The 16,380-nt window shown below is 42.1% G+C and overlaps 1 protein-coding gene across 2 annotated transcripts in view; it reads right to left on the bottom strand.

The window, feature by feature from the left end:
* The window catches only part of USP33 (ubiquitin specific peptidase 33), a 64,381-nt gene that overhangs the window by 32,058 nt on the left and 15,943 nt on the right, over positions 1 to 16,380 (bottom strand). For both annotated transcript variants that reach the window (XM_056123751.1, XM_056123750.1), the window contains exons 5-8: positions 14,713 to 14,865; positions 7,944 to 8,043; positions 7,062 to 7,131; positions 3,574 to 3,687 (exon numbers count right to left, since the gene is read on the bottom strand). In XM_056123751.1, coding sequence (XP_055979726.1) covers positions 3,574 to 3,687; positions 7,062 to 7,131; positions 7,944 to 8,043; positions 14,713 to 14,865 — 437 coding nt within the window. The remainder of the gene's footprint in view (positions 1 to 3,573; positions 3,688 to 7,061; positions 7,132 to 7,943; positions 8,044 to 14,712; positions 14,866 to 16,380) is intronic.

The raw sequence follows: 16,380 nt of genomic DNA, 5'->3' as shown, positions 1-16,380 counted from the left end.
CTGGTTTTCCATTGAGACGGAACCTTGCATTCAGACAGGTAGCGAGTGAAGAGCCGAGCCAGTGTATTGATGAGTACTGACGGTAGGTTCTTCAGGTGTTCAGGTCTGACCTTGTCTGGGCCGGGTGCTGTTTGTTTCTTTACCAACGAAATGGCGTGTCGGATTTCGGAGGGGAGAACGTTGGGAACAACATACCCATCCTGTGGAATTTGGTATGTTGGCAAGTGGACATGGCTATCGAAGAGATTTGAGTAGAAGTCATGGATAATCTTCTCCATTGCCGTTCTGGAGGATGTGATGGATCCATCAGGACGTCGGAGGGCAGTCATCTTGGTCTTATAGTTGGCGAAGGACAGGCGGGCCTTACGAATACTTTTCCCGGCTTCTGCCGCATCTACCAGTACTTCTGCTCTTCTCTCTTTGAGGTCTTCCTTGATCGCATCTCTGCACTGCTTTGCAAGCTCGGATGTTAGCTTGCGGTTGCCTGAGGCATGCGCCAAACCACGCTGGCGAATTAGCTCAAGAGTTTTCGAAGATAGGCGACTTTTTGTGGCTATCTCTCTCTTGGCGTTCCTCGCACATTCATGGAGGTGCTGAACCAGTCGATCGTATTCCTCGTCAATGTTGTCAACAATGGCATCTTCCCATGTTGCAGCAATAGTACCAAAGAGTTCCCAGTTGGTGGTCATTCTGGGAGTTCTCTTTTTGAACTTTGCAGCCCTTTCTCCCCGCTCTGTGAAGTAGAATTTTGCACGAAGTAGACGGTGGTCCGATCCCGTTCGAAATTTTGGGACAACAGCGACATCAGTCAGGCAAAACCGTCGATTGAATATGATGTGGTCTATTTCGTTGTGGAATCGTCCACCGGGAGACTCCCATGTCCATCGTTTAGATTCTGCCTTCTGGAACTGTGATTACCATGGATGGTCTTGGTCGACATGATGAACTCTGACAGTCTCTCACCCTGTTCTTTCCATTCTAGGCCATGGGTCCCGATGTGAAGTTCTTCAGCTGATCTTCTCGGTCCTATCTTGGCATTAAAATCACCCACAATGATCTTGTAGAAGGTGTGGTCTTCTTTATAGAACTTCTCTAGCTCCATGTAGAACTTCTCGATTTCTCTTTCATCATAATGAGATGTTGGTGCGTAGACAACGAAGATAGAAACTGCAGGCAGTGAGCCACATCTATTCAAATGTAAACGTCCGATTCGGGTTGTTAGGCATTCGAATGAATCAATGCTCTTGGCCAAGTTTGTGTTGACAAGGACACCAACGCCTCCAACACCTCTTTTATCGCATGTTCCGAGGAACAATTCTTCTCCAGTGTCGAAAACGGCATGGTGAGATTCGTGCCTTCTTGTCTCGGTCAGACCAATGATGTCGTACTTGATTCGACCCAGGGATCGAATTGTGCACAGGAGACCCACCCAACCCAGATAAATACCCCACTGGCAGACTTCCACTCTCGACACTACTTCCACTACCCAGCCGTTGCCACACTCCAGGACGCTTTCCGGACCCGCGCGGCAGCTCCGGCCGAGACCCACGCACAACTGAAGACCCACAGAACAAGATAAGCGGAACTCTCTGAGACCTTGGACTCCAGGCTCGGCGGACCCAGGGACAGAGCTTCTCTGCTTGCTCCCACCACCACAGGTGACAAAGGGATTCTAATCAGGAGCCCCACCCTACCCTGCCCTGTCTGCTTCCATCAACCACCCAGGGATCGAATTGTGCACAGGAGACCCACCCTACCCAGATAAATACCCCACTGGCAGACTTCCACTCTCGACACTACTTCCACTACCCAGCCGTTGCCACACTCCAGGACGCTTTCCGGACCCGCGCGGCAGCTCCGGCCGAGACATGGCTTGCGGCCGCGCGACACATCATAAGACACTAAATACCCATCTTCTGGAATTGTCGTACCATATTTGATAGGGTTCAAATATGGTAACACCTACAAGGGTGATTAGAGGTCACCCCAAAAGCCTCTATCCCTCTTGGAAAGACTGGCAGTCTACCGAGAGTATTCCGCCCGCACGGAAGAGCCTGGCAAGCTATCCGCTGTGTATTCGATATGCCAAAACCAGTAACTACAACTGGTCTCATTCACCTGACCCTGAAGGCTTCACCGACATGGCAGCACTGAGAAGGATGAGAAAGGAGAGGCCAACAAAATCTCAAGGCCGACCTAGGCTGCCACAACGAAGGAAGACAAAAATGATCGTCTGTACTTTCAATGCACGTACGCTAGCATCAGATGCATCCATCGAGGACCTGATGGTACAAGCGCGAATGATCAAGTACGACCTTTACCTTTAAGATCTCAAAAGTATTACATGGAAGAAAGCTTTAAAAAGAATAGTTTTGACAGCTGTCTTCTCATAAGTGATTCTAAATAATCATGGAAAAATACTAATCATAAAAGCAATTTTGGCTAATACTCCTAAAATGAAATTAGTAATATATTACAGCAATTATTTTACAATGCTGTATGTTACAACAAATATAAGTATAAAATTCATTTTGGGGATGGAGAGATAGCACAGGAAGTAGGGTGTTTGCCTTGCACGCGGCCGACCCGGGTTCGATTCCCAGCATCCCTTACGGTTCCCTGAGCACCGCCAGGAGTAACTCCTGAGTGCAGAGCCAGGCATAACCGCTATGCATCGCCAGGTGTGACCCAAAAAGCAAAAAAAAAAAAAAAAAAAATTCATTTTAAGTGTCAAGAACTTACTTTAGCACTGAGAACGCCTACTCATATTAAAACTTAACTTTCAACAATAACTGTTTCAACTGGTCAATAGTATGTCTCCAATCTAGACAGAATATAATTGGGTAATTTCAATATCCTTTATTGGATATTTTTCCTTTTCTTTATTTTTGGAGTGGGTACCACCAACCCAGCAATTCTCAGGAGTTAGTTATTCCTGGCTCTGTACTTTGGAAATCTCCCAGCAATGTTCAGAGGACCATATGGGATGCAGGGGATCAAACCCAGGTCCAACACATGCACAATAAGTGCTTCATGCACTGTACTATCGCTCCCATTCTTTTCTTAGATATTTTCAATGTGCTCTGCTTCAATTTTTTTTTCAGGTCTATAAAAAACAAACACAAGAACCTTACATCCTTTTACTATTTATGATATTCATGGAAACAAAGCATTAAAAAATAAAAGCGGGGTGGGGGCATTAAGGGCCAAGAGAGGGTCAGTGACAAAAGTGCCTGCTTACAAGCATGAATGAGGACATACTGCTCTCTGGGACACCCCTCTCAGTCCCACTCCAAGCTGCAACAGAATGCAATCTCCAGAGGACAACAGTGAGATGCTCAGATGAGAGAACACTGAAACCCAAGTGTGCGACACCCAGCCAGCACTGCAACTACACCGTGCAACTGTGACTGAGCACAGAAGCAGCACAGCCAAACACATGGAACCACCAGTGAGCACTAACAACCAAGTGTGTGAGAAGCACAACCAATTGTACAGGGTTGCGCAAGGCAACAAGGGCAACAAGGGGAAGGGTGTTGCAAGATTTTAAGGGCAAATGTCTTCAATACATACCTGCTTTTGTGCCATAATTCTGACATCAATTTGAGGTAACTTTTACAAATGGCTGGTTTCTTATCTGTTCGAGCTAGTCCTCCACAATCAAGAAAGAACTGTGTCAAAGGTGGGCTAATTAAAAGAGAAAAAAATGTCAGAGTGGAATCAAGTTTACCACTGCTAGTCATCCAATGAATTAACCGTGCAGTGTTCTTTTTTTTTTTTTTTTTTTTTGCTTTTTAGGTCACACCCGGCGATGCACAGGGGTTACACCTGGCTCTGCACTAAGGAGTTACTCCTGGCGGTGCTCAGGGGACCATATGGGATGCTGGGAATTGAACCCGGGTCAGCCGCGTGCAAGGCAAACGCCCTACCCGCTGTGCTATCTCTACAGCCCACCCCCCCACCCCTCCACCCCCCACCCCCCCGTGCAGTGTTCTGATGCTATTATTTCTTTGCTCCCCTTTACAGCATCACACTCACATCTTCAAATTCTTGGTCACTTATTCAAACCAGAGTATGACCTCACCATATCACACTCTTCAACACACTTCAGATTAATACTCTTCAGCTCCCTCTTGGCATTTGTGACAGGTAACTTAGCCCTTATTGTTGAATATTCTCTTTATCAAGGCAATATACTTTTCTAATTTTCTTTCTCTCTCTGGCAACTCTTCTCTCTTTATTGCTTTCTAGACATCTGCATAGCAAGGTTACTATGAGTGCCTCTATCTTCCCTATATATGCTTTCCTTGGGTGATCTTAAATCTTCTTTAGATTTTTGTTTTGGGGCTACAATCAAATGCTTTCCTTGGGTGATTTTAAATTTTCTTTTGATTTTTGTTTTGGGGCTGCATTCAGCAGTGATTAAGGGTTACTCCTAAATCTGTAACTCAAGAATTACTCCTGGTGGTGCTCAGGGAACCACATGGGATGCCAAGATGCAAAGCAGGCAGCAACCCACTATACTATTGCTCAGGCCCCAATAATCTTTTATTAGTTTATTAGCACAAGAGAAATTCTCCAATCTATTCAGTTACAGCAAAACTGACTAGGCAAAAAACAAACCATGGCCTACAAAAAAGTGATTATCCTAACAAAGATATTCATTCAAGTAGAAAAGCAAAAGCAAGCATTGGATTACTAATCTTAATTCAAACAAAAGAGAATTTAACTCAAAAACTGTTACAAGTGACAGAGAGTCATTAAGTAATGATAAAGAGGATAACTTCTATAAATAAACACCCAACTGTAGGATGGCATTGCTTTACCAGTTCTCCCTTGCCAAAGGAGCTGAGGTTTATCAGTTCACACCCATCAAAGTGCTCCTGAGTACTCCCATTCTTTTGTTTATCTGTAACCACTTCTCTATGCTCTCTTCCCCAATCAGTTAATCAGTTTATTCCCTAATTAGTTTCTGTTCATTTGTAAGGTCAGATCTTTCAGGACACTGAACTTATATTAAAAAGGCCCTCCCGTTGATCGTCGATTTGCTCGAGCGGGCCCAGTAACGTCTCCATTGGAGACTTTGTTGTTACTGTGTCTGGCATATCGAATACTCTCAGTAGCTTGCCGGGCTCTCCGAGAGGGGCGGAGGAATCGAACTCGGGTCGGCCATGTTGGCCGCTTGTAAGGCGAACGCCCTACCCGCTGTGCTATCGCTCCAGCGTTACTGGGCCCGCTAGAACTTATATTGTAAATTAATATCGCCTTTCTCCTCTCCTTATGTCTTTTGAATAGTTTACTTTAAAGAAATGTCCTTTTGTACAGACACAAGAAGACAACTAATATTATGCTTTTGTAACTTGGGATTTAATTGGCTTTGAATATTATTCATTCCTGGGCATCTACTTTCTCAACTTAAGCCTCAGTTGCCCTCTGTTCCTAGCAGTCCAAAAGCAGGGTCCCGACGAGGGACTGAAGGGACCCAGGGCAAGCTCTGAGCTACCCTGGCATGGAAATGGACCAGGCCAAAGTAGCATGATACTTAACAATAAGTTAAGAGCTTGATCATGGACAAATGCTGTCATAATCCAAAAGTAACAACTAGGGGGTTAAAGCAGTAACACAGCGGGTAAAGTGTTTGCCTTGCACTCGGCCAACCTGGGTTCGATTCCCAGCATCCCATATGGTCCCCCGAGTACCACCGGGGAAAATTCCTGAGTGAAGAGCCAGGAGTAACCCCTGTGCATCACCGGGTGTGACCCAAAAAGAAAAAAAAAATGTAAAGACAAGGATAGGAAAGACTAATCTGGCCTGAGCACTGTAGTCTGAGATCAAGATGACCCCAGGAGAGTAATTCTATAAGCTTAAAGCATCTCTTACTGTGTCCATACAAAATGATTAATATTATGAATGCTTATATGTTTGCTGGACAAGGAGAGGAGAAACACATTCATGGGATTCCGCCTTTGGGTGGGTCGTCCAGCTGAAAGAGAATCTACCCTAGAAGCAGCATCCCCTGAGGGAAAGAACTTTAACCCTTTTGATTGTGACACACCTTTGTGTAAGCCCAACCCCTCAAGCTTGGCCCTCAAGTCCTCCTTCCATCTGCCCCAGGGCTCAGGCTGCCAAGGTTGGGGGGGTTGGGGGGGCAAACCCAGGCAGCTAGGGGAATAACCATCAGGACCTCCCCTTGGCCGCTCCCTGGAGATTTTATACACCCAACAAGTAAGATCTAAATTATAAAGGAAATATAAAGAGGATTGAAAGGGAGAAATAAGACAACAATAGAGTAATAGTAGAGGACTTCAATACTCCACTCTCTATGACAGATCATTTTGACAAAAAATAAGGAAACACTGAACTTAAGCTACACATTAGACTAAATAGACCTAATATATATACATATAGACTATTTCATCCTGCACCTACCTTCTTTTTGGTAGGAATAATGATTAATTAAAAGAAGATTGAAGGAAAAAAAAGTGTGTGAGTGTGTGTGTGTGTGTGTGTATAGATATTGATATGTAGAGGTAGATAATATCATTGAATTCTAAGTGACTTGAAGCATCGGTTTAAGCATTTCACTTTTAAGAAGTAGAACTATTTAACCAAAGACATATACCTGTTCCAGGCCTACTGAAGATCAATAATCTAGGAAACCACAGGCACAAACTATGTAGCCCTGCTGAGACCAACCCAATTCTTACCTATTCTATTCTGAGTAGAATTTTAAAAAGATGAAAATAGTATTTTCAAAATTATTTAAACATTTACAGTCGTAGTTAATCCACAAAAATTTCTAAGTGAGGAAATTCCAAAGTTTTTGAAAGTGTTGAGAAATCTAACAAATAAAGTATAGCCAGGGATTTCAGAGGATTCCACTGGCTATGGAAACTGGATACAACTATTGATGCTTTTCCATATTGCTGTTATATGCATTTCTTTTTCTTTTTTAAAAAAAGTATACTACTATATAGCAGTATAATTTTCTGCTCAGTGATAAAATAATTACAGAAAAATAAATTACACAAAAATTGAAAAAAATTAATTTTTCCACCTACCAATTAGAAAGAGCCTGCAAAGCTGCATTCATGTAACAAGTATTTCCAATATTCTTCAAACCTGTAAGACCTATCAGAAAATTATAAGTTATGTCATCCTTCACAATATGACATTTCAATTATGTGAATATTATTTACAACCTTACACATTATAGTTACGATGATTGCTAAATTGCATTAAGGAAATACAAAACAACAACTTGAGAAACTAGAAGCTGACTCATAATAAAGTTAATTTACAGATAATTTATTTAAGCATGTATTTAAAAGAATTTGAAATCCCCAATGTCAACAACAAACAGAATATATGTATCAGTTATATGCAGAGAATACCAAGAACTGTAGGACTCTGACAAAGTAATGCCAGAGAAACCAAGTATCACTTAAAATTACTGTTTCTTTGTCTCAGAAAAAAAAATATTTTCACCTTTGTTTTTGGGCCACAACTGGTGCTTGGGACTTAGTCCTTGCTCTGCACTCAAAAATCACTCCAAGCAGGGATGGGAGGACCATATAGAGTGCCAAAGCAAACATCTTACCTGCTATTCTGTTACTCCGATCAATATAAATGTAATTTCACTACACAAAATTTCTTTTCTTTTTTGGCCACACTAGTGGTACTCCTGGCTCTGCTGAGGGATCACTCCTGGCTGGTTTGGGGGACAATATGGGGTGCTGGGAATCGAATCCAGGTTGGTCATGAGCAAGGCAAATGACTACCCGTTGTACTATCACTCCAGTCCCAAAAACAAAACTTTCTAAAAAAAATTTATTTATGAACAGCACATCCTTTTTTTATCATCAGATTTTGAAAAGCTCACACTGTAAAGTTTCTTAATGAAATAAGCATATAAAAAACTATTAATCAGATTTTTTTTTTACCTCTTGCTTTCCGTTCATCTTCTTCAACTTCTATGTCCAGATCATCAAATACAGCAACCAAAGGAGTTTTTAATGTTGTGTTACTGGGTATTTTAAAATCCTAATAATTAAACAATCCTCAGGTTAGGAAAAAAAAATTTAACTTTATTTTATCGCATCTACTCTCCAGAAAATGATTGCTATTTTAATAGGACTCTAAGAATTTCTGATTCTGCCAATTACAATTTACATGTTGAAAGCAATTAAGGACACAAGGAAACAGCAAGTCACTCTACTTTTATCATGATGTTATAATAAGTAACAAAGCCCATTTGTGATTCTTCTGAATTTTGATATAATTAAATCAAATTCAAGCAAGATCACATTACAATTAAGACAAACATTCTACATTTTCTTTCCAAAGTTTTCTAATTTTCCACTGGGAAGTCTTTCTAAATCATAACACACCAATTACTGGCGGGCGCCAGTAATATAGTTCTCAAATCGCTCTGCTACCGTGTTTATTTTTATCCCTTTATGCATACTTAAAAGTTCACTTAAACAGCAATAAAATATTCCACAATTAATTTTCATGAATTGTCTTAACTCAGGTTGCTAAAGCTGACCAGTTGGTCAAATATTAGCCAACACTTTTTTGTTTTGTTTTGTTTTGGGGCCACACCCAGCAGTGCTCTGCACTTACTTCTGGCTCTGCATTGAACAGATCACTCATGGTGGGGTTTGGAGGACTATATGGGGTACCGGGGACCAAATCTGGGTTCATCATGTGCAAGGCAAGATCTTTACCCACTGTGCAGTCTCTTCAGACCCTAGCTCACACTTTTAATTTTTTTTCCTTTTTGGGTCACACCCAGTGATGCTCCGGGTTTACTCTTGGCTCTGCACTCAGAAATTACTGCTGACAGTGCTTGGAAGACCATATAGGATGCTGGATATTGAACCTGGATTGGTTGGCTGTGTGCAAGACAAATGCCCTACCCAATAGTATACTATTGCTCCAGCCCCTTCACACTCTTTTCAAATAAACACCCCCCTCAAAAGAATCTACCTTGAATTAATGCTTTAAAAATTGAGAGGTCAGGGGGTATGGTGCGGCCAATAGGTCAACCTGTATCTACAGGGGGAGTACATCAGCAGCCTGATGATGCCTTCAGGCTTCCTGACACCCCAAAATTGCTACTGTGTCTTTGGTCAGACCCCAACAACTTGGGACCAATTTTACCAAGAAATTAAATGGCCAAAAGTTAGGAATGTGGGAGCCATGCTCACAAACCATCTCTGGTTCAGCTATACAAGCTCATTTATTGGCCTTATTTCAGAGACCCATGGATAAATCTCGAAAGAGATCAAAAGCCAGTGACACAGCAGCGAGTCCCGGAAAACACCACAAGCTGGAGATCTCTCTGAGCCCCATCACTTGATCACTTGACTTCCCGTTAATAATCGATTTGCTCGAGCGGGCACCAGTAATGTCTCCATTCATCCTTGCTGCGTGCTAGTGTAGCCCAATGGCATCTGTTCGTTCTAGGAACACGAAGAGCCTCAAACTGATCATTCAGGGTCTTGACGAAGAAGTCTGACCATCTTGTAAGTGGGTGGCCACGCAGTCTTTTGACGTCCCATGCAATCCAGTCAGTAACGGCTCTAGACCAATGGTCGTCTCCAAATCTCATTACGTGTCCAGCCCATCGGATTTTCGACGCCTTGGCAAACGAGACAGCATCCCTGATTTCTTGACCATCGGAACTCCGGATTCTTTCTCTCATTTGAGTTAAACGTGATACTCCAAACATAGCTCTTTCAATTCCTCTTTGGGACACCCAAAGAGCATTCTTATCCTGTTTTCGTAGGGCCCAGCTCTCTTCCTCAGGTGTAACTCAGGTACCAGGTCATTTGTCATGTTGTCTTCTCGACCTAGGTACATATAACTGTTGCATTCAGAGATGGTCATTCCATTGAGAGTGAATGGAATGTCAGGAACGAGACTGTTTCTCATAAACATTGTCTTCATGAGATTCAGCTGGAGTCCAACCTTTCCACACTCACGGTGGAAATCACCAAGCATTTGTGCCACTTGGCTAATGTTTGGTGTTACTAGAACAATGTCATCAGCAAAGCAGAGGGGGTGTAGTTGCCGACCGTCTATCTTCACTAGCATTCCTTCCCATTCTAGTCGTCGCATCACGTGCGAGGAACGCCAAGGGAGAGATAGCCACAAAAAACCACCTGTCTTCAAAAACTCTTGAGCTTATTCGCCAACGTGGTTTGGCGCATGCCTCAGGCGAACATCCGAGCTTGCAGAGCAGTGCAGAGATGCAATCAAGGAAGACCTCAAAGAGAGAAGAGCAGCAGTGCTGGTAGATGCGGCAGAAGCCAGGAAAAGCATTCGTAACACCCGCCTGTCCTTCTCCAACAACAAGACCAAGATGACTACCCTCCGACATTCTGATGGATCTATCACATCTTCCAGAAGGACAATGGAGAAGATTATCCATGACTTCTACTCAGATCTCTTTGATAGCCACGTCCACCTACCCATATACCAAATTCTGCAGGATGGATATGTCGTTCCCAATGTTCTCCCTTCCGAAATCAGACACGCCATTTCATCGGTAAAGAAATGAACAGCACCTGGTCCAGACAAGGTCAGACCTGAACACCTGATGAACCTGCCGTCAGTACTCATCAATACACTGGCCCGGCTCTTCACGCGCTACTTGTCTGAATGCAAGGTTCCGTCCCAGTGCAAAACCAGCATGACTGTACTACAGTACAAGAAGGAAGACATCCACGACATAGGCAACTATCGCCCAATCTGCCTGTTGTCTGTCATCTACAAGCTGTTCACTTGAGTCATCCTGAATAGGATTGACAGAACACTAGATGAAGAACAAGCATGCGAGCAAGCCAGGTTCTGCAAAGGATTCAGTACTATCAACCATATCCACACGATTAACAAGCTCATTGAGGTTTCTCGGGAGTTCAAGATGCCACTCTAACATTCATTGATTTAAAGAAGGCCTTTGATTCACTTGAGACAGAAGCAGTCATCAAAGCCCTAGCCAATCAGAGCATTCATACTCAATACATCAGGATTAACCGTGAGCTGTATTATGGATTCACTACCAGGATCTCACCATTCTACAAAGAAGTGATCATCCATGTCAAGAGAGGGGTGCAGCAGGGTGATACCATTTCACCAAAACTCTTCAGTGCCACCCTCAAGAACGTCATGCGACGACTGGGCCCCATACAGAGTCGGTATACCAGAGCACCCCAGAAGGAGCAGGTGCATTCTCCCCGCTTACTCCCACAAGGCGCAGGTATGCAGATTCTAGGACTAGATGTCCATGTTGCATGGTGGCAGAGGTGCCAGACTGCCCCTCTCTGACTTCCCGCCCACTCATCCTGGCTGTCACATCCATAATGTGCCTCCCGGAGCCATCTTTGCGCACCAGCGTACAGAGACACCCAATTGAGTCCCAAAATGGATTAGTGCCCTACAGAAATGTCTCTGGAAACCAACCATTTACAATCTAGGATTCCAGAAGTGCACAGCCGAGGCACCCATGATATTCAAAATGAGCAATGAACAATAAATGAGCTAGCATCTGCCCCTGGCAGGCAGACTTATGTAATATATATATATATATAATACTATACATGATACTATACGTAATATATTAAAATTATTAAAATAATTATAATATAGAAAATAGAATAATATTATGGAAAATTCGAGCCAAACATAATGCCCAAAAGTAGAGAGTGTGTTGGCGAAGTTGTCTGCCCATGGAGGCAGGTTGAGAACTGGGATGGGGTGTGGTGGGGAGGGATCTACTGGGGACACTGGTGGTGGAAAGTGTGCACTGGTGGAGGGATGGGTGTTCGATCATTGTACAACTGAATCTCAAACATAAAAGCTTTGTAACTGTATCTCATGGTGACTCAATAATAAAAAAAAAAGTAATGTGGAGTTCATACCCAATTCAATAAACTTAATCAATGGCTGAACAAATAACAGTACTCCTATACTAAAAAAAAAATGAGAGATCATATAAAAATCAGATTGTGCAAGTACTCTTACAATAGCAGGAAATCTCATATACTGAGATCCTCCTACAATAATCAGTTGTAATAGCGGCACACGTTTAATCTCCACATTGGTTCTCCAACTTACAGCCTTATTCCAAATACTACAATAAAAGCATAAGCACTTACATCAACTCATTAATATATTTACTTTACATTTCCAGCATCTGTAGACACTGGACATTTTAGTTGACCAAATAATTTCACAATGGGGTCATCGGGAAGTTACATGAGAGGTCTGGGATGTAGCTCAGTGGTAAAATGCATGCCCTGCAGAGACCCTGGGTTTGATTCCCAATGTAGTGAAAAAAAAAAGCTGCATCAAATTCAATTCTTTACTTCTATATGTAACAAATTTAACTCACCAGAAAGTTACTTACAAGCCATAAAAAAGAATCTTTATTTTTTCAACCAGATTCAGTATTTATTAGTTTGTAATCTTAATGTATTCTGGGGGAAACAGCAACAAATGGCATTAAATTTAGTCAGTTGTGACTATTATTGGAGGGTTGAGGGTTGGGGCCGCACTGAGTGGTATTCTGATCTCTTGAGTCTGTGCAGTGATAGGGATCAAACAGGAGCCATCCACATACAAGGCACTAGTGCCTTAACCCCTTACTATCTCTCCAACCCCAGTTATAATTATTTTTTTTAGGGGGTGGTCACACCCAGCAGTGCACAGGGCTTATTCCAGGCTCTGTGCTCAAGATCACTCTTGGTAGGGCTCAAGGCAATATATGTAGTGCTGGGGATCAAAGCCAGATCAACTGCATACAAAATAATTACTTTACACACTGTACTATTTTTTGGCCCAAGTTAGAATTATCTTATACCTAAACATTTATATGCTATATATAAATATTACATACATTTTATATACATATACACAAACACACACATACATATGTATTTGTTTTTGGTTTGGGGAGGTTACAACCTGGCAGTGCTCAGGGCTTACTCCTGGAGGTACTCAGGGGACAATATGGGACGTCTGGGATAGAACCCAGGTTGGTCACATGCAAGACCATGCCCAACCCACTGTACTATCTCTGTAGCCCAGTTAAAATAATTTTAAATTTTAGTTATTATATTTTTTAATATGTAAAAACTCAAAAACTGTAATTTTAAATAAACTTGGATGTTCAAAAATGAAGAAAACTGGGGCTGGAGCAATAGAATAACAGGGTAGGCCTTGCAAGCGGCCAACCCAGGTTCGATCCCCAGCATCCCATATGGTCCCCTGAGCACCCTCAGCAGTAATTCCTGAGTGTAAAGCCAGGAGTAACTCCTGAGCATCGCTGGGTGTGTTTCAAAAAGCTAAATAAATAAATAATTTAAAAGGTAAAAGTAAAGGCCCTCCCGTTGATCGTCGATTTGCTCGAGCGGGCCCAGTAACGTCTCCATTGGAGACTTTGTTGTTACTGTGTCTGGCATATCGAATACTCTCGGTAGCTTGCCGGGCTCTCCGAGAGGGGCAGAGGAATCGAACTCGGGTCGGCCATGTTGGTCGCTTGTAAGGCGAACGCCCTACCCGCTGTGCTATTGCTCCAGCCCAAATAAATAATTTAAATAATTTAAATGATTAAAAAAAATAGCACAGCGGTAGGGCGTTCGCCTTACAAGCAGCCAACATGGCCGACCCGAGTTCGATTCCTCCGCCCCTCTCGGAGAGCCCGGCAAGCTACCGAGAGTATTCGATATGCCAGACACAGTAACAACAAAGTCTCCAATGGAGACGTTACTGGGCCCGCTCGAGCAAATCGATGATCAATGGGAGGGCCTTTACCTTTACCTTTACCTTACATTTCTGGGGAGGAAAGGCTACAGCAGATAAGCCACTTGCCTTGCACACAGCCAACCTGGATTTGATCCCTGGCACCAAGTATGGTCCTTTTAGGACTACCAGAAGTGATCTCTAAACGCAGAGCTAGGAGCAAACCAGGAGCACAAATGGGTATGCCCAAAACCTGAAAATCAAAAACTCGGGTATTATTTCTGAGTGGAAAAAGCAAAATTTTATTAACTAGAACCAATTATGAAATTAGAAATGCAGAAAATATCTCTTGTCTAAAGTCCAGTTATCCCATCATACAATGATTTAGACAAGACAACTTTCTATTACAAGTGACTACCATCAAAATGCAATAAAGAGCCAGAGTGACAGCACAGCAGGTAGGGTGCTGCCTTGCATATAGCTGACCCAAGTTTGAAACTTAGTACTATATATTGTCCCCCGCCATAACCGCCAGGAGTGACTTTTGAATGCAGAGCTAGAAGCTAGAAGGAAAAAAAGCTTGCTAATATGTTAAATAAACCACAGAGAAAACAATGACAGGAATGAGTTAAACACTGGCTGTTTTAATAGAACCACAGCCAGTCGTACTGGGGGGGTGGGGGTGGGGGGTGTATTATGACCACTTGCAGAGATGTGTGTGCCAGTGACACACTGACAGATTAAGGCTCAGACTGAGCAATGCTCAGGGGACATGTAGTGCCAGAATCAAACTCAGTACCATGTACAATCCCTGGCCTCCACCACAACCAAAATGAAACAAAACCAAAAACGTAAATGACAGACATTTTAAAAATTAGGTGAACGCTTTTTAAATTCAACTACTATGACAAATATTGAAACCAATACCTAAAAGTAGTTGATAGTTTAATTAAATATTATTACCTGAACACTGTTTTCTTGTGTTTGGTGTAGCTGTCTTACAGAAGACAATGAAGGCTGAGTTCCTAATTTCCTCTCCAAAAATACTTCTTTGCTGCAAGCATAACACCATACTCGAAGAGTGGTAAGGTTCACAGTTAGATAATGCTTTGTCTCCTGTATAATTTCACAAGAGAGGAAGGAAAGGATCCAAAATTAGGTACAGTTGCAAACATTTCAAGAAATCAAGAAAATTAGGCTTCTATTAAAACAACTCAACCAGTATTTAACTCATTCCTATCATTGTTTGAAAAGATTCTGTGTTTTAAAAATTAACAATATGGACCCAGTGCTAGGCTGTTTCACTTGGGGCACCCCAGAGGGGAGTGAGTGAGACCCCTCTCCACCCCAAGGGACCCAGCCCTGGCAGTCATGCTCAAGGCTGATCTCTACACACTCAGACCAAGCCTCACCCATGAGTGAACCTACTCCTGAACCTTTTCTGAGACACTTCATAGGACACACCCTACCCTTTGTCCAAGAGTACCACATCACATTTGATGGGATTCAAAGTAGGAGGCAACCAACCTTAGAGGGAAATATTATATTATTTCAGATCTGCTTTGGGGCATGGATTGAGGTTCAGGATGGAAACACCCGAAATATGGTCATGGGAAGGTGCAATGGTGGTAGGACTGGTGTTTGAATATTCTAAATGTAATCAAATATCGTGAACTACTTTATAAAATAAAAAAATTTTTTAAATAACATACTCAAGAGTTAAGAGTGCCAAAAAAGTTCATCTGATAAATTACTAAAGTATAATGATTAGTAGTAATACCAAAGCCTACTCTAGAAATTATTTTTTACTATTATTCATTATAAACATAAATGTATAAGATACTTCTTTGCAGTTAACAAAATAAGCCTAAAATAGCACAGCAACTATTCTAGGCTATCAGAATGGCGAAATGACACATATGAATTGAAGCATGAAACATCTCAAGCAATAATGATTATTCGATTCTTAATATACAAAAGTTCAGCCTTCTCAACTGGAGTTCTCCAAGAGAATTATGCATTTTAAATAATTATTTGAAGGACTATTTTCAATTCTTCCAAGAATGATGCAGACAATTACCACCGTAATGCTCAGAAGAAAATGACGTATGGATGTGGAGGGATAGGTGTTCGATCATTGTATGACTGAAACTCAAACATGAAAGCTTTGTAACTGTATTTCACAATGATTCAATTGAAAAAAAAAAATGTACGGCAATGCTTGAGAATCCTGGGGCCATTCAGGCTTAACTTTCCTGAGGAATCCTTGCTGAGAACAGCTGATTTACAGAATATCAGTACAAAAAAAATGACTATTTCTCAAGAAATTTAAGGTTTAGATTAGGAGGTCTACTTAGTATCATGGAAGAGTCATGCCAGAATTACATAGAAGCACCAAACAACCAGAGTAAAGTAAAAAGGAGAAGATGAGCAAGATAAGGTAATACAAGTTGAGACTTGAAGTAAGCCCGGTCATAAGCCCAGACATCCACCCTTGTTGAACCTTCACACACACCTCAGACTCCAGCATCACTGTCATACATCTGGAGATACCTACTTGTAAAATAATTACTCTATTTTCTTACGGTTCTGAAAGTGCTAAGAGGAGGACGGCAAGAAGTCCTAAGGATC

Source organism: Sorex fumeus, unplaced genomic scaffold, assembly GCF_029834395.1.
Source record: "Sorex fumeus unplaced genomic scaffold, SorFum_2.1 ptg000047l, whole genome shotgun sequence".
Taxonomy (NCBI): Eukaryota; Metazoa; Chordata; class Mammalia; order Eulipotyphla; family Soricidae; genus Sorex; species Sorex fumeus.
Note: the sequence above shows the minus strand (reverse complement) of the source record. Positions and strands in the feature narration are given on the sequence as shown.